The sequence below is a fragment of the Hippopotamus amphibius genome, chromosome 9 (assembly GCF_030028045.1).
Source record: "Hippopotamus amphibius kiboko isolate mHipAmp2 chromosome 9, mHipAmp2.hap2, whole genome shotgun sequence".
Lineage (NCBI taxonomy): Eukaryota > Metazoa > Chordata > Mammalia > Artiodactyla > Hippopotamidae > Hippopotamus > Hippopotamus amphibius.
In genome coordinates this window covers 48,900,295-48,926,197 of record NC_080194.1, presented here as the reverse complement: position 1 = coordinate 48,926,197, position 25,903 = coordinate 48,900,295, and the positions used below count along the sequence as shown (strand labels likewise).

At 34.7% G+C, this 25,903-nt stretch overlaps 1 protein-coding gene across 2 annotated transcripts in view; it reads left to right on the top strand.

The window, feature by feature from the left end:
- Positions 1–25,903, top strand: part of DYNC2H1 (dynein cytoplasmic 2 heavy chain 1) — a 332,321-nt gene that overhangs the window by 204,922 nt on the left and 101,496 nt on the right. For both annotated transcript variants that reach the window (XM_057747706.1, XM_057747705.1), the window contains 2 exons: positions 4,950–5,158; positions 8,394–8,498. In XM_057747706.1, coding sequence (XP_057603689.1) covers positions 4,950–5,158; positions 8,394–8,498 — 314 coding nt within the window. The remainder of the gene's footprint in view (positions 1–4,949; positions 5,159–8,393; positions 8,499–25,903) is intronic.

Below are 25,903 nucleotides of genomic sequence, written 5' to 3'. Positions count from 1 at the left end.
AGCCATATTTATCTTCTTTCTGTTCCTTGAGCGAACCAGGCTTGTTCCTACCTGAAGGTTTTGGTAGGTGCTCTTCCTTATGTGTGAAGTGCTTACCTCCCAAGCCTTTATATGATTTTCTTCTCTTATTCACATCTTGGCTTAGAGGTATCCTCTTCAGAAAAGTTTTTATTACCACCGAATCTAAAGAAATCGTCTAATTGTTCTCTATCCCCTTGTTCCGTTTTATTGTTTTAATACATTAGTGCTGCTTATACTTTCTGGTTTATTCATTCATTTTTAAAAATGTTGTTTATCTCTTCCAACTAGAGTGTAATCCACATTAAGCAAGGTCTTTGACTATTTTGTTTACTCTGTATGTCCTTAACATCTGTAGTAGGCCCTAGCACATGGTAGTAGGCACTGTTATAGTTTGTTGAATTAACAGCACCAGAATTTAATGGCATCAGAATCTGTAACTTGTTTTCCACAAAAGGATAAGGATAAACATCTAGCATGTGGCCAAATCCCTTTTATTTTTGTAGTTTTCTTTTCTGTATTTTAATTTTTTATTGAAGTATAGTTGACTTACAATGTTTCATGTATACAGCAAAGTGATTCAGTTGTGTGTGTGTGTGTGTTTGTGTATATATATAGAGAACTATGTTTTTCAGATTCTTTCCCCATGTAGGTTATGACAAGAAATTGAATATAGTTCCCTGTGCTCTAAAGTAGGCCCTTATTGTTTATCTGTTTTATATGTAGTAGTGTATATCTGTTAATCCCAAATTCCAAATTTATCCCTCCCCCTACTTCCTCTTTGGCAACCATAAGTTTGTTTTCTATGTCTATGTGTCTGTTTCTGTTCTGTAAATAAGTTCATTTGTACCATTTTTTAGATTCCACATATAAGTGATATCATATGATATTTTTATTTTTCTGTCTGACTTAGTATGATTATTTTTAGGTCCATCCATGTTGCTGCAAATGGCATATTCCATTCTTCTTTATGGCTGAGTAATATTCCATTGTGTATATGGAATATTACCACCACATCTTCTTTATTCATTCATCTGTCAATGGACATTTGGGTTGCTTCCATATCTTGGCTATTGCAAATAGCGCTGCTATGAACACTGGGGTACATGTATCTTTTTTAATTAGAGTTTTTATCTTTTCTGTGTATATACCCAGGAGTGGGATCACAGGATCATATGGTAATGCTATTTTTAGTTTTTTAAGGAACTTCCATACTGTTCTCCATGGTGGCAGCCCTAATTTACATTCTCACCAGCAGTGTAAGAGGGTTCCCTTTTCTCCACACGCTCTTTAGCATTTATTGTTTGTAGATGTTTTGATGATGGTTATTCTGATCTCATAGCTTTCATTTACATTTTCCTAATAATTAGTGATGTTGAGCATCTTTTCATGTGCCTGTGGGCCATCTGTGTGTCTTCTTTGGAGAAGTGTTTATTTAGGTCTTCTGTCCATTTTTTTGGTTGGGTTTTTTTTTGTTTGTTTTTTGTTTCTTTGTGTATTTTGAGCTCTTTGTATATTTTGGAAATTAATCCCTTGTTGGTCTCGTTGTTTGCCAATATTTTGTGCCATTCCATAGGTTGTCTTTTTGTTTTGTTGATGTTTCCTTTGTTGTACAAAAGCTTTTAAATTTAATATAATTAGGTTCCATTTGTTTGTTTTTATTTTTATTTATTTTGCCTTAGGAGACAGATCCAAAAAATATTGCTATGATTTATGTCAAAGACTGTCCTGCCTATGTTTTCCTCTAGGAGTTTTATATCAAGAGTATCCAGTCTTAGAGACTTCCCTGGTGGACCAGTGGTTGGAACTTGCCTTGCGACACAGGGGGTGCAGGTTCAATCCCTGGTTGGGGAGCTGGAATCCCACGTGCCTCCTGGTCAAGAAACTAAGACATAGAACAGAAGCAATGTTGTAACAAATTCAGTAAAGACTTTAAAAATGGTCCACATCGAAAAAAAATAGTATCCAGTCTTACATTTATGTCTTCAATCCATTTTGAGTTTATTTTTGTATATGGTGTTAGAGAATGTTCTTTATTTTACATGTAGCTGTCCAGTTTTCCCAGCACCACTTATTGAAGAGACTGTCTTTTCTCCATTGTATATTCTTGCTCCTTTGTTGTAGATTAATTCACCCTAAGTGCGTGGCTTTATTTCTGGGCTTTCTATCCTGTTCTGTCAATCTGTGTGTCTGGTTTTGTGCCAGTACCATACTGTTTTGATTCCTGTAGCTTTGTAGTATAGTTTGAAGTCAGGGAGCCTGATTCCTCCAGCTCCATTCTTCTTTCTCAAGATTGATTTGTTTCTTCAGGGTCCTTTGTGTTTCCATACAAATTGTAATTTTTTTCCTTTCAGTTCTGTGAAAAATGCCATTGATAATTTGATAGGGATTGCATTGAATCTGTAGATTGCCTTGGGTAGTATGGTCATTTTAACAATATTGAGTCTTAGAATCCAAGAACATGGTATATATTTCCATCTGTTTGTGTTGTCTTCAGTTTCTTTCATCAACATCTTCAGAGTACAGCTCTTTACCTTCTTAGGTAGGTCTGTTCCTAGATATTTTATTCTTTTTCATGTGACGGTGCATGGGATTATTGCCTTAATTTCTCTTCCTCATATTTTGTTGTTAGTGTATAGAAATGCAATCGATTTCTGTATATTAATTTTGTATCCTGCAACTTTACAAAATTCATTGATGAAATTAGGATTTTCTATGTATAGGATGTAATCTGCAAACAGTGATAGTTTTACTTCTTTCTTTCCAATTTGAATTGCTTTTATTTCCTTTTCTTCTCTGATTTCTGTGGCTAGAGTTTCCAAAATTATGTTGAATGAAAGTGGCATGAGTGGGCATCCATGTCTTGTTCTGGATCTTAGAGGAAGTGCTTTCAGCTTTTCACCATTGAGTATGATGTTAGCTGTGGGTTTGTCATATATGGCCTTTATTATTTTGAGACATGTTCAAGTCCCATTTTAATTTACATGTTTATGAGATTTAAAAAACTTTTAAATGAAGTATGGTATATGTCCAAAAAATACTTCTATCATAAGATTACAGCCCAATGAAACTTCCACAAACTGAACACACTCATGTAGCCAGCACCTTAATCAAGAAACAGAGCATTACCAATACCTCAGATTTTACTCTAATGCTGCCTTCCAGTTACTACCATTCTCCAAGTTTCCCCACCCCCACTCCTATGGTAAAGACCAGGCACCTAACTATATAGATTAGTTTTGCCTGTTTTTATAAAACTGGAATCATACATCATGTACTCTTTAGTCTTTAGATTCTTTCAGTTAACATCATATTTGAGAGATTCTTCCATATGGTTATATGTCATTATAGTCAATTTATTCTCAGGGCTATATAGTTTGCCATTCTGTGATTGTATTTCTTCTCTTGGTGGGTAGTTTTCAAGTTTTTTCTTGATGGACATGTGGGTAGTTTGGGATGATTGTGCTATATCTTTGGGTGAATAGTTGAATATATTTCTGTTGGGTATATATGTATATAGAAGTAGATAGTATATTAGTTTATTTATTCTCCATTGTTAGTTAATGCCAAATACTATTCTGAATGAGTTTTTTGTTTATTTAATAATTTTTTGAATTATACATTAGAGTTCACAATAAATGTATAATTCAATACACTTTCATAAATTGAAGCTTTGTAACTAGCCCCAAATCAATAAATAGAGTATTACCAACATTCTGCAAGCATCTCCTCCACTCCTTTCTACACATGACTCAACATTTTCCCACTTTGTGCTGAGGCCAATCACTTTTCTGATTTCTGTGTGTTGTTTTTAAGGTTTATTTTGAAACATAATTTTTTTGGAGGATATATACTAGTACTTTAGCTTACTTAGAAATTTGGTAACTTTCCAAAAGGCTTTTGAACATTTATTTGATTTTTTATAATATTACTATGAGGCAAAAATGCTAATAAAAGGCACTATTATTAGTGCTCTTTTAAGATGAGGAAACCAAACACAGAGAGTTTGAATGATTTGTTTATCATTGTGTTTCAAGTTTGTGTTGGAATTAATAATATCATATGAGTTTTACATATATAACACCATTGACTCATAAGAAGAATGCTTTAAAATGATACTGAATCTCATGGTAAAAGTCTAACTGTATAATTTCAGGATTACAGAATTCCCTGATATTAAGGGACCTCTACATATGGAGAATTAAATGTAAAAAAGAGGAAAAGTTCATTGAATTTTATAGTAATGAAGTAAAACCAATCTAGTAATGTTAGCAGTGATGTTAACTAGGTAGATTAAAATTGTGTTTCCTGTATTTGTAGCTGTCGGGGAGGAAGAAATTTTCCTCTACCCGTCTAGGTTCTTCTGGCTGGTCTAAGAATTAAATTGACATGAAACAGATTAGCAGGAAAAGATCAAACAAAAATTAATAACATGTATATACGGGAGAGACCCAGGAAGACTAAGTAACTTGTCAAAATGGCTTAAACCCTCACCTTAAGTACCATCTTCAACTAAAGACAAAAGAGGGTGTTAGGGATAGTGGTTTTAGACTTCAGAAGGGAGGAAGGCAGTTTATGTGGAGATGCAAAAGAGCAGATGTTTGGTAAACAGATTGCTGGGCTATGCAGAGACGTACAGGGAGGAATTTTAACAGACTTCGCCATGCTACTTCCTGTCTACCATACTTAGTTCATACTATAGTTATCTATGGTGATAGCTCCCTTCCTGGAACAGGTCCTCTGTGGCTATAGTATTAATAGTATTAATATTAATGAGCATTATATTAATATTAAGCATTTTAAGGAATGATGTAAATGTATTAAATATGTATTGTTATATCCTATAAATATAACAGGAATTTAATATTTTAGAATATCTTTAAGAAAAGTTCTAATATCTTAGAAATGAAACAATTTTTTTTTAATTATAGGTACCAGAGATGTACAATGGGAATTTGTACATGGTTTGCTTGAAAATGCTATTTATGGAGGACGTATAGATAATTATTTTGACCTTAGAGTTCTTCAGTCATACCTAAAACAATTTTTTAATTCTTCAATAATGGATGTATTAAACCAAAGGAACAAGAAAAGCATTTTTCCATACTCCATATCTCTACCAAAATCCTGCAGCATTTTGGTAGGTAAAATTATTTTCAATTTATTACCAGATAGAAACTGGAATAATTTCTTATATTGTTAAGTATATGTTGTTTCTTTTCAAAGGTATAAGCAATTATCATTCACAGATATGGATTATTTTTTATTATGCCAATATGTAGCCTGATTCTCTAAACTCTAATTAGGTGTCCTATTACTTTTGGATACTTACTGATCATTGATTGATGATAATAAGATATAGTAAATAGATAAGTCTTGAAAGGGGTGGCCAAGGAAAATTTTTACACTGTAGGGCTGCTGTGAAGATCTGGGATGGGAGAATATGCTACTTCTTCGTAGTTGTGAGAGTGCTCTAATACGTTAAATTTGAAAGAAAGCAAATATTATTTAACAAATGTCTATCATCATACTCTGGCTTATAAATTTAAAGTAGTTCTAAATATGAGAGATTCATTTTATCTAGCTTTCATAGCAACATTTTTGTTTTTGTGTATTTATTTAATCCAGCTGTAGCTTTTTGCTTTGTCATCATATAAAAGCTTCCTAGAATACAATAATCTTTTCCAGAAAATAGTACAAAATGTAGCCCGAAGATTTCAATTCTTGTTTATTTTGCTACAAACTTGTATTTGTGTAAATGCCCAAATAATGTTTTCATTACAGAGTATTAAAATTATACATTTCTTCATGAGTTACAAAATGTATATACCTTCAATTATATAGTTCTCTCAGTATTGTGCCTTTTTCTCTCATTCAAATATTTTTCAAGAAAACTCCTTTGTTTGTTTTAGTAACAAAAGTCAAAATCCAAAAGCTTAAAAACCAATATTAAATAATTTACTCTTATTGAATATCTTATCTATTTTATTATTAAGTGTTCCATCAATTTTGTTTTTCAGTATCTTTCATTCACTTACGTGTTCATTCAGTAATACACATTGAACATTTGCTCAGTGGTAACCCTGTTCCAGACTTTGCAAATCTCTTGATGCACTGTGGAGTTTACTTTTTAGTGGGAGGACCTTAGAGTGAATGAGCAAACAGAAATATCACATAGTTATTTATTATATATTTATTTCAGATAGTGTACCCTGACAAGTCTTTCGTCTCTATTGTTTGAGGCTTAAATTAAAAAATAAAATATATACATAAAAGTGTACATCATAAATGTACAATGCAGTGCATTTTTTTGTTTTTGTTTTTTTGTTTGTTTATAAATTTATTTATTTATTTTATTTATTTTATTGGCTGTGTTGGGTCTTCGTTGCTGCACATGGGCTTTCTCTGGTTGCAGCGAGTGGGGGCTACTCTTCCTTGTGGTGCGCAGGCTTCTCATTGTGGTGGCCTCTCCTGTTGCAGAGCACGGGCTCCAGACGCTTGGGCTTCAGTAGTTGCTGCACATGGGCTCAATAGTTGTGAGCACAGGCTCAATAGTTGTGACACACGGGCTTAGTTGCTCCGTGGCATGTGGTATCTTCGTGGGGCAGGGATCGAACCCGTGTCCCCTGCATTGGCAGGTGGATTCTTACCCACTGCGCCACCTAGGAAGTCCCTGCAGTGTGTTTTAATACATCGAACACATGAGTGTCACCAGCACTGGGATCAAGAAACAGAACGTTATCAGCTCCCCAGAAGTCCTCCTCAAGTTCCCTTCTAGTTACTACTTCCCCAACAAAGGATATATTAGCTTAACTTCTAACAGCCTGTATTAGTTTTGCCTGTGTTTGTGTTTCATGTAATTGATATCATTTGATATATATTCTTTTGTGTCAAAATGAGGATAACTCAGTCTGGATATGTAGTTGTCTATTGTTTAGGAAACATGTCAGCATATAGTGCTAGGTAGAGAGAAGACTCTAGCCAGACTAGATGAGAAAATTTCACAGACATTTAAAAATGAACAAAGTGTATATTTAAGGAGAATAATAGTTTTAAAATTATAAGATGATTATGGGAATTCTCTGGCAGTCCAATGGTTATTACTCTCTGCTTCCACTGCAGGGGGCACAGGTTTGATACCTGGTTGGGGAACTAAGATCCTTCGTGCCGTGAGGCATAGCCAAAAAAAAAAAAAGAAAAAAGAAAACAGGAGAATTAAGAAAAAAATTAAAAAAATTATAAGATGATTTACAAGAGTCAATGTTTAGCTTTCTATTTAATTGAGTTAGATGGAAGGAGGAAGCCAGAAGTTTCCCAGGGATTAGAAACACACACACAGACGCACACACGTGCATGCAAGCACATACTCACATGTACACACATATATATTTATGCCTGTCTACATTGTGATTGAACACCTTAAGGAAGTTTACTGATCTATAGGAGAGGAAAAATTTCAAAGAACAGCATGTCTTTCCAAACTTTGACATACTTCCTGGAATTAAACTCCAGGAAGCCCAGGACCTGTGTCTTAGAAATATTTCAGAGGCAGCTGAGAAGGAAGAGAAGGATGATGGGGGTGGGGGCAGAAGATGAGTCTCCCTCACGGAAAACAGTTTCTCTTACTTTTAGCAAGAGCAGCTTAGGCGCGTATATTTACAATACCTGTCTTAAAATATCTTGTCTCCTCGTGAAAACAAACAAAACAATTCCCATCTTTGGACCAAACTGAATAAATCCTCTTGATCTACACTTAATTTCCCATCTTAATCTGAAGTGAAAACTGTTCAGATGAGTGCTTGGCAAATCAAGCATTTGCAGTGCTTACAGTAATTCTTGGGATGAAATGGTAGAATTATTAATGCATTTCATCACACGTCACCAGCGAAGACTAACTGTGGAACTGCTTTATAATAAAGCAATTTTACAAAGCAGTTTTTGTATATCAGATTGTGTGTGTATAGGTTTCTGGTGGTTCTAGAAGTTTTAAAAAAAGACGGAATATTTATCTCATTATAAGCACAGCTACACTCTGCAGATTAGTTTTTGGTAGGTTACAGGAAAAATAACTGCACATAGTAGGCAGAGCCACTCAAATATGTTCGTTTTAATCAATTTAGGGTCCTTTTGGATGTGAGAAGTATAGGATAAGAAAATATAGTATCAAATAATTTAAGTATGGAGAAGTAATGAAGAAGAATATTTCCATTAGGTAACTAAGTTAATACTATACAGACTGAAAGTGAGATTTACCTAGATAATGTAACATGAATAACTAACAATTTAATGTTTCACAATACTCTGGTTCTTTCTGATCTCAGTGGTTGTAAGTTTGATCTTCACTGAAAAACTGTTTTTTACTTCTTTATATTTAGGACTATCGTGCCGTCATTGAAAAACTTCCAGAGGATGACAAACCTAGTTTCTTTGGTCTACCTGCCAATATTGCTCGCTCATCTCAGCGCATGATCAGTTCTCAGGTAACCTTAAAAAAAGGTCTACGTTTTAGAAAAAATGTTGCCACTGAGCCTAAAAGAAACATAACCTTTTATTTAATACTACAGATCCACATGCTTTTATTTAATTCTTTAATTTTATTTAATACAGTAGATTCCAGTCTTACCTTAAATAAATTTTAAATGAGCCAAATAGTTCTATCTTAATACATTTGTTAAAGTTAGTAAAATAACACTGAACATTGTCAATTTTATCCAAAATATATTGGTTTTACTCCTGTGATTTATCTTATTAAGGGTATTTTAAATATTTAAATCTATACAATTGAATAATGTCACGAGATTTAATATTTTCATAACAGATGCCAGATATAGATATATAATTTGCATAAAAGATATGTATTTAATATTTCATATGATTTTACTCTTGATAGAATGTTGCAAAACATTGTGGGAAGTATGGATTTTTTAATTATTGAGACATAGAAAAACATTAGCTATGAACACTGTATATTCTAGCTTCTGAGACCAGATAATTGAGCTAACATTTATTGACCTTTAACTGTGTGCCTGAAAGTGTTTTAAATACCTTATACTCAGAAACTTTAGTCTTTATAAACTCTGTGAGGTAAGATCTATTACTTTTCCCTCTCAATACATGAGGAAACTGAAATGGAGAGAGTTCAGTTACTTATCCAAGATCATAGAGCCAGTAAGAGGCAGAACTGGTGTTTAAATTGTATGTCTGAGTAAAGACATGGCCTCTGCACCATGTGCTACAGCTGCTCCTAAGGCATAAATGTACTGCTAAGCTACGTGCACTTGTGAACTATTACATAGGTTCGTTGTGGGTCACTGCATGGAAAATTCTTGTAGCTCTTAAAAATTTACTTTTGGTAATTTACAGTCATCTTAGCTAAATCATCTTATTTAACTGTAAGTTCTGTATTTTTTGCTATTTTAGCCAACATTTGTAAAATTGATGTTTTCTCTCTTATTATTCACTATTTTTTTTCTCCTATGATTCACTAAATCATTCATTGTGGAATTTTAATGTTCATTCTTACATCTTTGTAAAAAATATTTGAGTATATAAATATGCTCATTTGCATAATGTGTAAATAAGTATAAATATTTTCTGGAACAAATAAGATCTTAACAACCTCTCTTCATCTATGCTAGCTGAAGACCCTCTCTAGTTCCTTTTCCCTTTCTCATAAAAGTGTTGTCAGATAGTCCATGAAAGAATGTAAACTCCTACATGTCCCTTAGCTTCATAATATATATATGATTACACTCTGTTCTTTTCCCTGTACACTTTTTGTTTACCTGAAATAGTTGTTTTTCAGTAACCCCACTAATAACATATAAGAATTGCATGTGTACATTTGTGTGTACATGTGTGTGTTGTGTATGTGTTTGTGTATAATTTTACAACAATGCATAAGCAAAAAACGGTAAAAGAATTAAAAAGATCATTAAAAGAATAAAAGGTTATTTCATAGGATACTTGGGATTCTTATCAATAGAAGTTCAAGAATCTGTCTTTAAAGTCCTGTTACTAACAGAACATGACTTTCACAACTTTTAATCTCAGTATCATTCAGGTTCTGAGAGAATCTCATTTAGCCCAGCTTGGATCAAATGTCTAATGAAGGGAAAAGAGTAACCTAGGATAGATATAGCCTTAGAGACTTCAGGGGAGGATACAAGACAAGAAATACAGAATATTGAGCATCTTCATCTTATGGAGAGGCCCACCAACCACCTATATATGTACCTTTTTTTGCTTCTGGACTGTGCATGGCTGCCATTGATAAGAGCCCAGAGTGTGAGGACACTTTAGTCGCATAGGTCCAGGGCTTGCATGCTATGTTAACATGAAGTTTGTCAGTCTAAGTGGAATCCCTGGGATCAGAGGTTTCATAGCAAACTAAGCAGACAAACATTTTACATTTTACATTTATCTTAACTCTGTAGTTTCTAGGGAAGTAGTATTGTAGGAAGACAGACTCTAATCTCATTTTCCCAGATACTCCTGAGGCAACCCAGGCTTCATTTTTACTTTTTACTTATTCTAGTTAGTATAGCAAATAATTCTTTAAGAGTTATTTTACTATGATCCAATCTCTGCTATTTTTTCTTGCCTTAGTATTCAAATTTATATAAATATTTATTAGATGAAAAGAGGGTAACATGTTCTTCCCTAAAGTTTTCTGGTGACACATACTCTAATATTCGTATTTTAACTGTCAGTCTATTTTACTGTTAATTTACTTAACTAACTGTTCTTAATTATAATTTTTATACTTAAACAGCTTTCAGAGTGCATCAATTACTGCAACATTTCTTTTTCATAATTATAAACATTTATGTATAAACTGATAAAATTTCTATATTTAGAGTATATTTAGATCTTTTCACTCCAAGTCACATTTGGAGTCGCAATTCAAATGCTTGCCCTTCTTTGAAAGTGAGTGTTTATATATGACGAAGTCTGAATAACACTGAGTAGATTTTAAAAAAACATTATTGATCACATTTAAGTTCAGGGATGTGGAACTGATATTGAAGCAGGTATTTGATGATTTGGCATTTTAAAATGAATTGAGGACATCCATACTAGGCAGTTTACCACAAGGGGTGTTTGCTACAGTGTTAATGTTACTTATGTACAGGTGCTATGAGTCAGCAATTATTAGCTTTTTTTTGCTGATGTACTGATATTTATTGTCACATTATGTATTTATAGTACAGTATTATTGCTTATTAATTATGCTGTGCATTAGATCTTTATAGCTTATGACTACTTGTTAAGTAAAACTACTTGCTTTAAGTTTGTACCCTAAATACAATCACTCTTATCTCTGCCACCCCCATCCCCTGGTTACCATCATTTTACTCTGTTTTTAACATGTTTAACTTTTTAGATTCAATATTTGACTTTCTCTGACTTATTTCACATAGCATAATGTGCTTAAGGTCCATCTATGTTGTCACAAATGGAAGTATATCCTCCTTTCTCATGGCTGAATAATATTCCATTGTGTGTATATTCTACATCTTTTTTATCCATTCATTCATTAATGGGCACTTGGGTTGTTTTCCTCTCTTGGCTTTTGGGAATAATACAGTGATCATAATGGAAGTGCATATATCTTGTTGAAATCCTGTTTTCATTTCCTTTGGGTATATACCTAGAAGTGGAATTTCTAGATCATATTATAGATCTATTTTTAATTTTTTGAGGAAATTCCATACTGTTTTCTAGAGTGGCTACACCAATTTACACTCTCACCAACAGTGCATGAAGGTTCCCTTTGCTCAACAACCTTGCCAACACTTGTTATTTTTTGTCTTTGATGATAGCCATTATGGCAGGTATGAGGTGATATCTCATTGTGGTTTTCACTTGCATTTCTCTGATGATTAGTGATGTTGAGCATCTTTTCACTTGTCTGTTGGCCATTTTGATGTACTCCAGAAAAATGTCTCTTTTGTTCTTCTGCCCATTTTTTAATCGGATTTTTTGTGTGTGTGATTCAGTTGACTGAATTTTATATTTTGGATATTAACCCTTTATCTGACATATGGTTTGCAAAAATTTTCTCCCCTTCTGTAAGTTATCTTTTCATTTTGTTAATTGTTTTTCTGTGCAGAAATTTTTCAGTTTGATATAGTCACATCTGTTGCTTTTTGCTTTTGTTGTTTGTCCTTTTGGTGTCATTTTAAAAAAATCATTGCCAAGACATTGCTTCTCCCCTATGTTTTCTTCTAGGAGTTTTATGGTATCAGGTCTTATGTTTAAGTCTTTGATCCATTTTGAGTTAATTTTTGTGAGAGACATGAGATAGGGGTATAATTTCATTGTTCTGCATGTATTTCTCCAGTTTTTCTAGCACAATTTATTGAAGAGATTGGGTATTCTTGGCTCCCTTGTCAAATATTAGTTGACTATATATACTGGGATTTAATTCTGGGCTTTCTATTCTGTTCCATTAGTCAATGTGTCTTTTTGTGCTAGTACAATACTGTTTGGTGCTTTTTTAGAATCTCAGTCTGTTGGTAACATACTCCTTGTGTTTATTAATTTTGTTCCTAAGGTCATTGTATTGCCATTTTGAATTGTGTAGCTCATGGAATTTCTTCATAACCTCTATTTTTAATTCTTTATCAGTTAGATTGCAATATTCCATGTCTTTGGGTTTGGTTGCTAGAAATTTGCACTTTTTTTGTGATACTGTGTTACTGTGATTTTTTGTGGTGTTTGATGAAAAGTGCCTCTGCCATCACATTTGAATTAGTGAACATCTTTCTCATTTAGGCAAGACTTTATTTATTTTTGTTCTAACAGCTCAATAGGTTGGTAATTGGGAGCCTTTTTTGTTTTCCAGAAGGTGGTGCTATAGCACAAGTTTTTGGTTTTTCTTACCAGCGATGACTGCTGCTAAGGTGGGGAACAGGAGCATGTGTGAAAAAACAAACACCAAAACCTGGCAAAATTTTTTTAAAAGGGTGGCAGCAGAGTTGGGGAGGTATGTACTTAGCACTTGGGGCACTGGGTGTGCCCATGGCCCCGTAGGGGGATCTTCATGTTGGATGGTCCCAGAAGTCCCAGGGCCAGAATCCTGGGGCAGACAGCAGGAAACACTTTCCTTCAGATCTCTTTGTCTGCCTCCCTCCCTTTCCTTTCCCTTCCCCCAGTCACTGCTCCCTCTGACAGAGCAGTGAGTCCCTCCTGCTGCAGATGTGTGGCTAGGCCCAACCCCACTCTCCACTTCCTCTGCCAGAAAGATTGTGCTGTCCTGCTGCTGGGCATGCCACTGCCACCTCTGTCGCCTTCAGCTCCACAGCCATTACCCTCATTCTGCTGCGTCCACCCTCTTTCAGGTGCACGTATGTATGGATCTCTCAGGTGTCCTGGTATGATGTGCATAGGTACTTTTTTCAGTTAGAGATGTCCAGTTAGTTGTAAATCAAAAAGGAGAGAAGAAAGGAATAACTCACACTGCCACGATGCTGACGGTTGCTCTCCCAATTTTTTGTTTTAATCTGTTGCAATATATACACAATAAGGTGTTTCATCTACATCAGCTATTATACTATCCCTTTTTCCTTCAACTCTTCCACCATCTTATAAATGTTGTATGGATGATGTTGGATTAGTCAAAATGTGAATGTCAAAAGGAAGAAACTTCGGGTTTTATTTTTGATGGTGGGGAAGGGAAGATATCCACTTAATGTATTAATTCAATGTGTAAATGAATAATATTATTTGTAATAATAATATTTATTTGAGGTGTCTGTGTAATATCTAGTTGGAAATGTCTAGTAGGAATTTTCACTAAATAAATGCAGGAGAGAATTCAGATATAGATTTAATGTAAAAAGAGGTTGACAAACAGCAACACATCTGTGGGAGATGAAGATGGAAATCAGAGATTATTAGGGAACATTGATAGAGCAGGAAGAGAAGATGCCTGAAGGTAGAACTCTGGGAAATACCTACATTTAATATACATTTAGAGTTGGAAAGATTTTAGCAAGGGTAAAACGCAGTCAGAAAATAAGATAATCAGAAGAATTTTAAAGGAGAGTTCCAAGGTGACGGGAGTGCATGGCAATGGTTTTAAGTGAAGTGAAGGAAGAGTTCTAAGTGCTAAAACTTGATCAGAGTTGAGAATAAGTCATGGGCCTTGACCAGGTTTTCGAGACTTTCTAGAGCCTCTTCCTGTAGAAGGTTGAAGGGTAGAAATAAAATTGCAGTGTTTGGGGAGGTGGGGGGTGGGAGGATTGGGTGAAAAATGGTGCAAATGAATATAGGCAATTAATTTAGAAGTTTAGCACTGACCAGAACCTATGTCTCAGCGAAAAAGCTTGAAAAAACAAAAAGATGGTCGTTTAATGTGAATACAAGATTCAGGGAGACATTGCTATTATTAATGTTGGAAGAGACTGCAGTATGTTTTTTTCCTGTATTCTGTTATAGGAGTGTGACTTACTTCAGGGTAGAGAATGTATTTTTGCAACAACACCTGTTTCCTGACTATACCTTAATACTTTCTACTAAGTATTGCTATAATTTTAAAGATGTATTTTATATTTAAAGCAACCATAAATATTGTTTCAGTTGATTTGTAAACAAAATGCTTTAAAATATTTCTATTAGCTTTTTGGGTAAACACATCTCAACGTTCCTTCGTTTACCTCATTTCTGTTGCAGCTACCCTTGCCACCACTTTTTGTTCATTTAAATATTTTGCTCAATACCCTGTACAAAGTTCACCCTCTTCATGAAGTATTTGTATTGATCCTCTGATATTTTTTACTTTTATAGATGCTCAGCTATCCAACATTAATTGCCTCCAGTGTAACCTGGTCATAAAATAGATTTTGGAAATGTAGAGATGAATAAACATAGTTCCTGTTCTGAAGGAATTCAGTCTAGTGGGGGAAAAGATGAATGAAAAAAATCCCCCTGCAATATAAAGGATAAAATAGAAGCATATATTCTAGTTATTTAAGTATATATCCTGCGAATTTGTATCTCAATGACTATGCACTTTGCACTTTTAATTGCTGAAGAAAATTTTTGAATGAATTAGATGTTTTTAAAAATGTTTGAACAGAATTTGTGCAATTAAGACAATTTGAGTATATGAGAACACTTTAAAATTAAGCTAAATGAAGCTCTACTAAAGAAATCTTTAAAGCAGAAATTATACCTCTCTTGCAATTTCAGATTTATGAGTGTTTAAAATTTTACCTTTTTTATAGTAAAAAAAATTCTAGTTCCTATAGCTTGTTTTGTTAAACAAGTTTTCTGTTTGAGAAAATGAAAGCTAGACATAATTAAGTTTAATATTTAAAATCATGTTCTTTAATTAATTAAGTCCTAAACTGTTATCATTAGTGTGTGTTCTTGTTTACCAGGATGAGGCAATATCTTCTGTAGGGGACATACATTGTTTTTTGTCTGCCCAGATATATGAAATACTTAAAATAGTACTCAAGAAATAGTAGGCCCCAGTTTTTTGTTTGGTTCTGGTAGAAGTGTTAATAACAATGCCATTCTCCTCCATCTCTTTCACATCCTATCTCCACTTGAACCAAAACTGAGCAGAAAACAGTACTCTTATCTCCTTGGTGAAGGTTCACAAGCAAAATCACTCAGATTTCTCCCCTGGATTAGTATTCAGACGCTGAGACCAAAAAGGTGCTCTTTTCTTGGATTAGATAAATGGGAATATTAGAAATTTATTGATTGTGGCCATACTTGGAGTGAAAGAAGGATCAATAATAAGTTAACCTCAGGGATAGAAAGAGAAATGGAAAGAGCGTTGTTTCTGCTCTTACGACAACAGAAAAAGCCAAACCAAGTAGGTGACTTTTCTTGAACCTATCAGAGAGATGAGTTAGCAGAACAGTTAACTGAACTGTAAGGAGAGACAGGTGCCCGCAGGTAGTTACAAGACACAGGCGTTTGTCTACCTGGAGCAGATGCAGCCAGGCATTGATAGGAATTAAGCTTGTTTAATTGGTCAAGGCCAAGTGCAGATTGCTAGAGAATGAAGGCCACAGATATAGGGTGAGTTCTAACCCTCTTAGAGGCTTTTTCTCCATGGACCCCCCAACTGGTAAGAGTACTTAGAAGGCTTCCTTAGTGATGGTGGCCTGAGGGAAGGGAATCATGTCAGTTTGGGAAGAGGAGAGGTATGAAACTCTATCCCTATCTGCTTTATGGGGCAAAAGCCCTAATCTGAGGGAAGAGACAAGCAAAACAACAAGGATAAAAACCACTGTTGCCTTTAGGGTACTAAAGAAAACTTGATGCAGCTAGGAGAAGGACCCAACCTAAATAAAAGGTACCTGCAGAAGAGTTTGAAACCTGTGATGTGCTGAACGTTAACTCTAGCAACAACTACCCTCAAATCTAGCCCAAATCCTGGCTTAATTAGCACAGATCCACACTAAAGCCCTAACAGAAGGAAAGAAATGCCCATTTCCAAGCATTAAAACTACCTTAGTCTCTACCACTCTACACATGTTGGTCAACTCTTAACAAAACATTATAGTGCATATGAAAGTGCAAGAAAAGATAACACACTCTCTTAGAAGTTTTGTCTCTTGAGAGATAAAATAATCAGTAGAACTAGACTTAGATATGACCCAGATGTTGGAACTAACAGGCAATTTAAAATAATTATCATTTGTATGTTAAAGATTCTGGTGGAAAAGGTAAACAATATGCAAGATCGGATGGTTAATTTCAGCTGCGATGCAGAAACTATAAAAATGAATAAAAGTGCTAGAAAGAAATTGTACAGTAACAGAGGTGAAGAATATCTTTGACAAGCTAGTCAGTAGACTTGAAACAGCCAAGCAGAGAATCAATGAAACTGAAAATAAATCAATAGAAGTTACCCAGACTCAAACAGAGGAGAAGAAAAGAGTGGAAAAAAAAAAAAATAGAACAAAGCATCCAATATTGTGGACCAGTATCAAACAGTGTAACAGTTATATAGTTGAGATACACAAATCCATGAAGTTCAAAGAACACCATGATGGATAAATCCCCACCCCACTCACACCAAGCAAAGTAAGCCCACTTAGGCATAAAATATTTAAACTGTTGAAAGCAAAAGACTAAAACATTGAAGGCAGCCAGAGGAGGGGAAAGACATACTACACACAAAGGAAAAAAGAGACGTATTAGAACTGCCTTCTCCTCAGAAGCCATTCAAGTCAGAAGACAATAGAATAGTAACTTTCAAGTGCTGAATGAAGAAACTTTCAACCCTGAATCCCATGCCTAGCAAAATATCTTTCAAAAATGAAGAAATAGTCTTTCTTAGACAAATAAAACCAGAATTTATTGCCAGCAGACTTACTCTCTAAGATTGTTACAGGAAGTGTTTCAGGCATAAGAGCTGTAATACCAGACAGAATAGTGGATCTACACAAACAAATGAAGAGCTCTGGAAATGGAATAAAGTGAGTTAAACTCAATTTTTATTTTAATTTCTTTGAAAGATAACTGCCCAAAACAAACAAAAAAATAGTTGCAGTCTTTTGTGTATTGATATTATAAGTAAAACTAAAATGAACAGCAATAGCACAAAAGTTAGGAGGAAGCAATTTGGAGTATACAGTTTAAGGTCTTTATAGAACATGTGGAGCAGTATAATAATATTTGAAGGCTGACTCTGATTAATTAAAGATGTAGAGTATAAACCGTAGGGCAACCACTATTTTTTTGAATTAATTAATTTATTTATTTCATTGGCTGTATTGGGTCTTTTTTGCTGTGCATGGGCTTTCTTTTAGTTGCAGTAGGTGGGAGCTGCTCTTCGTTGTGGTACGCGGGCTCCTCATTGCTGTGGCTTCTCTTGTTGTGGAGCATGGGCTCTAGGAGTGTGGGCTTCAGTAGTTGCAGCACATGGGCTCAATAGCTGTGGCTCACGGGCTCTAAAGCACAGGCTCAATAGTTGTGGCGCACGGGCTTAGTTGCTCTGCGGCATGCGGGATCTTCCTGGCGCAGGGCTCGAACCTGTGTGCCCTGCATTGGCAGGTGGATTCTTAACCACTGTGCCACCTAGGAAGCCCGGGCAACCACTATTTTTTAACAAGTTGTAAATAATAAGTTAGTGTGGAGATAAATTGAAAAAATAAAAATGTTCAATTGAGGATTAGAATTGGGTTATTAGCATATTTTATGACCTTTGAGGAAAGAATATTTTTATCCAGAGTGCAAGTAATGTGTTGTATAGATTCAATTGAATGTATAATACTGTAGGGGAGGAAAAAAAATCTTTTTTTTTTTTTTTTTGCTCTTCTAGATTCTCATCTGGGGCTTTATGAGAAAATACAGGTTAATAAGAGAAAAGCATACAAATTTATTTGTTTTACATGCTGTGGGAACCTTCATAAGGACATGAAGGCCCAAAGAAGCTGTTAAACTTAAGCGTTTTTATGCCAGGTCTGATGAAGCATGGAAAGTCGTGGGAAAATGTGATAGGACAGAGTGGTATGAGCGAAGAATAGCAAGCCCCAGGGGAAATTTAGCAAGGCCTGTTTGTTAAGATGTCTCTGCATCCTTCTGTCTTCAGAGATCAGGACGCTCCTTTCCTCCAGATTATAATGAGGACACCTCTCACATGAAGGTCTTATCACCTGCTTCAGGGACAGTTCAAAGAGTCCTTCCTGTACCTGCTGTTTCTCAGATGCCTTTAACTTAAAATATTGAATATGCCAAGGTGCCATATTTAGGACTAGTGTGTACTGAACCCCAGCAATACTCTTTTATTAATCTTGGTGAATGTGTCTTGAGCAAGCCTTGGATTTAGGACAAAATTTTTTTTTTAATTTTTTTAAATTAAAAAAAAATTTTTTTTAATTTTTTTTATTGGCTGCATTGGATCTTCGTTGCTGCGCACGGGCTTTCTGTAGTTGTGGAGAGTGGAGGCTACTCTTCACTGCAGTGTGCCGACTTCTTATTACTGTGGCTTCTCTTGTTGCAGAGCACGGGCTCTAGGCATGCGGGCTTCAGTAGTTGCAGTGCGTGAGCTTAGTTGCTCCGTGGCATGTGGGATCTTCCTGGACCAGGGCTCGAACCCATGTCCCCTGCATTGGCAGGTAGATTCTTAAGCTCTGTGCCACCAGGGAAGCCCCTAGGACAAATTTTGAAGCTATGGGCGATTTGAACATGTTTGATGACTGAGATAAAGCAACCAGTGTAGAAGGGGAGATTGGATGTGCGAGAAATGGGGTGATTCATGACAACAAGGAGACTTGGGCAGGTATGTTAGCCTTGTAAAAACAGAAAGGATAATTGTGCCTTAAAGATGAGATGAAAAGAACACAAGTAACAAAAAGGTATTTTGAAGCAGAGAGGAGAAATTTGAAGGCTCTCATGCCCTTGATTTTCTGGATCTTCTCATTAAAAGGTAAGTTCAGAAGTTTAGGAAAGTGGAAAAAGTTTAGATAAGTCTCTGTGTTTAGGGTTTGTCACAAGGAATCAATTAGAGACACACCAGTGGATGGCAGGCATCTGTAGTGAAATGTCTTATCCTACTTCCTTTTTTCAGTATCTCATTTTTTTCTAGTTGTTGGTGACATCTAGTTTTTGTCTAGTACCTAATGGGTATTAAAGATATTTTTTGTCTTTTTAGATCATTAGCTTTGATTTTGTATTTAGACAGTTTTAGTGCTCATGTGAATTATCCTGCTACTAAGATTTATTAAAATTTCATCTCCCAAAATATTAGTATTGCACGCCTTATTAATATTAGCCATTCTAGTGAATATGAAATGATATTTCATTATGGTTTTAATTTACATTTTCCTGATGACTAATAATATTGAGCAACTTTTGATATGCTTATTGGTCATTTGTATATCTTTTTGTGAAGTGTCTGATCAAATTTTTTGCACATTTAAAAAAATTCAGTTATTGGTTGTCTTACTATTGAACTGTAAGGGTTCTTTATCATTCCCCCATTGAATTACTTTGGCTCCTTTGCAAAAACTTAGTTGACCACATATTTAATGGACTGATTGCTATACTGTTCAACTGATCTTTATGTCTACTGGTATGTTAAAACAACGTCTTGATTATTATAATTTTGTAGTGAGTCCTTAAATCAGATAATCTAAAGTTCTCTAAGTTTTTCCTTCTTTTTCAGTATTATTTTGGCTATTTTAGGACCTTCCATATAAACCTGAGAATCAGTTTGTCAGTTTCCACACACATTAAAAAAAACTTACTGGAATTTTGATTGGGATTACATTGATACTAGAGGTCGATTGGGGGAGAAATGAAATATCAATATTGGGCTTACTGAACTATACACAGAGAATCAATTTTTAGGTCATTTAAAATATATTTCTGTGATCTTTTTGAATTTACTTTTCTTTTCTGATTTGATTTTAAATGATACTGTTATTCTGTAACCTTGCTAAATTGATTACTAATTAATAACCTTTTTTGTAGCTTCCTGAGGTTTTCTATGTAAACAATTATCTTGTCTACAAATAGAGTTTTACTTCCTCCTTTCCAATTTGTATGTATTTTATTTAATTTTCTTGCCTTTTAAATGTGACAAAGATGTCCAATAAATATTGAATAGAAAGAATAGACTTTACTGTGTCCCTATCTTAGGTGAAAAGCATTCTGACCATTAGATATAATGTTAGCTGAGGGTTTTTCATAGATGTCCTTTATCAGATTGAGAATGTTTCCTTCTGATCTTACTTGTTAAGTACTTTTATGATCATTTTGGTATTTTAAGTGACATGAAACCTGCATATCAGATTCTTTTTTTGCAAACTGGTCAAAACAGTATTACATTTCTCACTTGACTATAAGCTCAGAATTAAAAATAAAATTTTTAAAAAAGCAGTTGCTAAGGAATTATACTAGTAGAATAGATGTTAGAAATAATCTATTCAAAACTTTATTTAGGGAGATATTGAGTTTCTGTTGTCATACACTGGTAAGCAGTATGCTCAGCACTATAAGTTTCCTGATTTATTAAATTCCCCCCATAGGGGAGAATTCTGTTTCCAAGAATTCAGTTCTTTAGGAATTTTTTTTTTCTCAAATGAGTATCTTTAACCTAGGAACTCCTATGTTTGGTAATTGCCAGTTTTGTTCTTTCATTTAAAACAAACAAATAAAGAACATATTTTCTTTGCTCTGAGTTTGTGATTTGATTACATGGCTGTAAGGGGAAAAAATGTGATATTATTGAATCTGATATTTAAGACTTCCACTTCAACAATTTCAAGCTGCGATTTATAGAATTAATAAACTCAGGGAAATGGTAAAGTACAATTCATAAAATAGTCTTCAGCAAAACCACTGCTTCAATTTCTTTAGAAATCAGTGTATCTCTTGAGCAACCTGAGATAATTGTATGAAATTTTGGTGCAAATAATTCTAACATTTCTGCATCTAGTCAATACCCTGCGTGATTCAGAAAAAAAGTCTTAAAAGTCATTTGAATCCACATTTACACAAACACTTAAATCTTTCTGTGGAAATTTTAGGTATGGTCAAATAAGGGTTGGCTTCTGGAAAAAGATGTCTTTATTTTAGGCCAGCCCAACTCTATCTAGGAAATAAGATCTTCTAACAAAAGGATGGACATTTTCATATTCTATAGATGGTAATAGCAATAGTTATTTTCCTACAGTCACTTCCCACCTAACTCAGAGTTAAAACATTCATTACAAAGATCTCCCAGCAGCTACATGCTCAGGCCTTCTACTCCCTCTTTGCCTTGTCTTCTAATCCTCTGTTCCTTGTTCACTCACCACACTTGTCCTGAGCTTCTGCCTAAGAGCCTTTGCATTTTCTGTTTCCTTTGCCTGGAGTATTCATCCCCTAGATCAGGGGTCCCCAAGCTCCGGGTCATGGACCAGTACCGGTCGGTGGCCTGTTAGGTACTGGGCTGCACAGCAGGAGGTGAGCGGCAGGTGAGGGAAGCTTCATCTGTATTTACAGCCACTCCCCATTGCTCACATTTCACTGCCTGAGCTCTGCCTCCTGTCAGCATTATGTGAGTTGTACAATTATTTCATTATATATTACAATGTAATAATAATAGAAATAAAGTACGCAATGAATGTAATGCCCTTGAATCATCCCCAAACCATCCCCTTCCCCACCCCCGTCCGTGGAAAACGAAACCAGTCCCTGGTGCCAGAAAGGGTGGGGACTGCTGCCCTAGATATCTGTATGGATTACTTTTAAACTCCCTTCAGGTCTCTAAATATTAACTTATCAAACATGCCTTTCTTGACCACTTACGTAAAATAGCAACTTCCCTTAACCTGGTTTTCTTCATAAGACCTAACGTACTATAGGACTTGTACATTTTTCTCTAATTTTGAATTTTTTACTACTTTTCAAAATGCAATCTTTGATACATATAAAAGACTATGTATGTAACAGTTTGTATTTATAGATATGAACATTAAGAGCATGATGATATCATGAAACCTGTGAGCCAATAGCAACCCAAGAACTAGGACATTACCAGAAACTTGTATCAACTTAAATGGTTCTCTTCTATCCTATCCCCCTGCCTTTCTGCTACAGGAGCAGATTGTTTTGTTTATAACTTTTTTATAGTTTTATACATTTTTAATAGTTGTCTTACATGCATGCACTTATACACATATATACATTTGTGCCTAAAAATACGTTGTTTCATTTTTTGAACTTTATAAAACAATATATTGCATGTGGTATTCTAGGACTTATTTCATTCTGCATTATTTTTCTATGATTTATTCATGTTACTGGTTTAGCTATGGTTTCACTCATTCTTATTGCTGTATAATATTTCATCATGTAAATATAACGTATTTTGGGGTTTTTTGGCTATTACAAGTGTTGTTACTGTAAACATTTCTGTGCTTGTCTCTGGAATGTCTGTGCAAGAGTTTCTCTAGGGTATATACTTAGGAATAGAATTGTGTCAAACTGTTTTCAGTGACTGTACTAATTTACTCTCTTCACCAGAAATATGTAATATCTACATCCTTTTATTCCTACCAGTACTTGGTATTTGGGATGCCTTCATATTTACCAATCTAGTGAGTTAAAATGGTATCTCATCATGGTATTAATTTGCACTTTTGATTACTAATGAGGTTGACCATCCTTTCATATGTTTATGGGCCATCCTTGCTTTTTTAAATTGGAGGGACACCAATGAGACATATGGATGAAACACAGAGAGGCAGAGGCAGAATGGTGGGATATGAAGCCGGGGTAGTAGGGTGGAGGGTCACTAGATAACATTTGAGCCTCGTGAGTGAGCTGTGGGAATAACTGAATCAGTCTGGGGGCATATGACTTATAGAGAATTGACAGTAGGATGAAGACTTGAAGCAGAGAGGCAAGTTAGAAAACAATTGCAGTAGGCGAATGTATTGCTCAAAAATGGTAGCAGGTTTGTGGAAGCAGTTGTTATTGATCATATTCCTTATCAGCTTTAATTTTTCTGTAAATAAGTTCTATAAGAGTAACATTTATTTTTCTATAAAAGCTACATATTCACTTGTTTCTTCCTAAAAACCATGCTTTGAAGTTCCAGAACTTTATTTTTTTTCATAGACTCAATAGCAGTTTCATAGCAGAATGCATAAAATGTGTTATATTTATTCTTAAAATGTAATGATGGCTTTTTTATTGCCAAAGATTTGAGGATTAATTGCTAGTGTAATAATTTTAGCAACATTACATTGAATGGCTTTTATGAACTCAGCAGCTGTGGTTACTCAGACTCAGCAGCTGCAGTTTTCCTGACTCAGATGGTTTGCATCAGTTATTAGAGAAGTCACAAGTTCCTGGTGAATTCATTTTTTTAAATCAGGAAGCTTAAGATCCTGTTCTCTCAGATATCCTTCTATTTGAATGTATTAACTCCCATTTCGGGGACACATTTATTATTTACAACCTTGCCAATAGCACCATTAGCAAAAAGAGGTAATATAGATGTACTTTTATACACCATGTGTAACCTCCTGGCTTCTAACTGTAAGCAAATCTGAGTTTGAATACTTGTTACATTTTGAGTTTTATGACCATATAAGACAAAAGCAAGTGGATTGGAAGACTATCAGTCTGCTTAATTTTGTAGCAAACACAGTGATTTTATATTTATTACTTTTGAATGAGAGGAAATATAAGTTCACTAATATTGTAAACTTGATTTTTTACTTCTATAATTGATCATTTAGTTAAAAAAACAAAAATGTCTCTTAGTTTGAAAAAATGGCAATTAATGGGAAAATTAAGCATTATCTTACCTTTCCTTTGTGAATTATATTTCAGGTTAATGAAAGAAAGGTTGATGAAAGTTTTTCTCTATTGAATAATTCTAGATAATAAATATAGAAGGGATGAAAAATTTGAAAAATCACTACTTTACAAACGCTAATAATTGATTCAGAAAATTATTATCAAAGGTTGAAACCACTAGAAGGAAAATTGATGGGGAAATTTGCAAGAGAGGGATCAGCTGTTACCACTCGTCCTCAGTATCACAAGGAGAAGGTATTCAGACACTACATGCCTCCTGATGTGAGGCAATATGAAGTACACTTTCCAGAAATATTCTTTCAACAAAATTAACCTGAACGTAATCATGCCTTTAGAAATAATTTCCAGTTAACAGGAAACACAGGGGGTAAAGGAACAAATTAAACCACACCACTCAATCCAGAATGTGGGACATTCTGAAGATAACGGACTCAGACTTATCAGCAGGTTAATGGCTTGCAAAAGAGGAAGGGCAGAGAAACTACTCTACATTAAAGAGACTTAAAACACATAACAATTGCATACTCTTTCTGTGGATACTGATTCAAACAATCCAATTTGAACAAATTTTGAAACCAATCAGGGAAATTTAAATATGGACTGTGTATTATATAACAGCAATGCATTTTTATTACTGTTGTTAGGTGAAATAACAGGATTGTGGTTATGTCCATTTTTTGGAGATACATATTAAGTACATAAGAGTTAAATACTATGATCTGGGATTTATTTTAAAACACTTAAAGAATAATAACAAAGTAAAAGAAAATAAATTACAGATGATGGAAGCAAATTCAGGAAAATCTTGACCTTGTTTGAATCTGGATGGGTATCTTTGTGTATCTTTAAAAATGTTCATAATAAAACCAACTTTTATATATCTTTGAAAATGTTTACAGTAAAATTAATTTTACAAAATTAAATGTGATGAATATATGTATCTTCTTGATCTTGCCACTCAATTAAATGTAGACAGCTTTTAGTACTTACCTCCAAAAATTTCTTGGGGGAAGGCAGCAGGCCACTCCATGGCAGATGCTGGAAAAAAACAGATAGTTTCTGAGCCCATTCACAGTTAGAGCACAGGCATGACAGGCACCAGCACTAGCCTACAAACAGAGATCTAGTGAATCAAGGAGGTGGTTTCCTTGGCTCTCTTCAGGAGGCGGTGGCAACATTGAAGCAAGTTCTAGTTCCTGCATAGCATCCAGGGCCAAGGCCAGTGATGAGAGTGAGAAGAGTCACAGCCTCTATGTTCAGCAGCAAAATCAACTTTTCCTTACTTATTTTGATCGCAATAACCAGTGTTTTTACTGGCCCTAAGGCCCACTTTTCCACTTTCCTGTTTATTCTGTGAACTACCAAGCGTTGTGTTAATAATTATCATGGTGGCTAATTTAATAAACCGCACATATTTAGAGTGTATGATTTAATAAGGTTTGACATATGATACACCTGGTGACATCACCACATCAAGATAGTAAACATTTCCATCACCCCCAAAAGCTTTCCCTAACACTTTACAGTCCCTTCCTCCTTTCTCCCCTCCCCTATCCCAGGCAACTCTGATTTCTTTTTTTTCAATGTACATTAG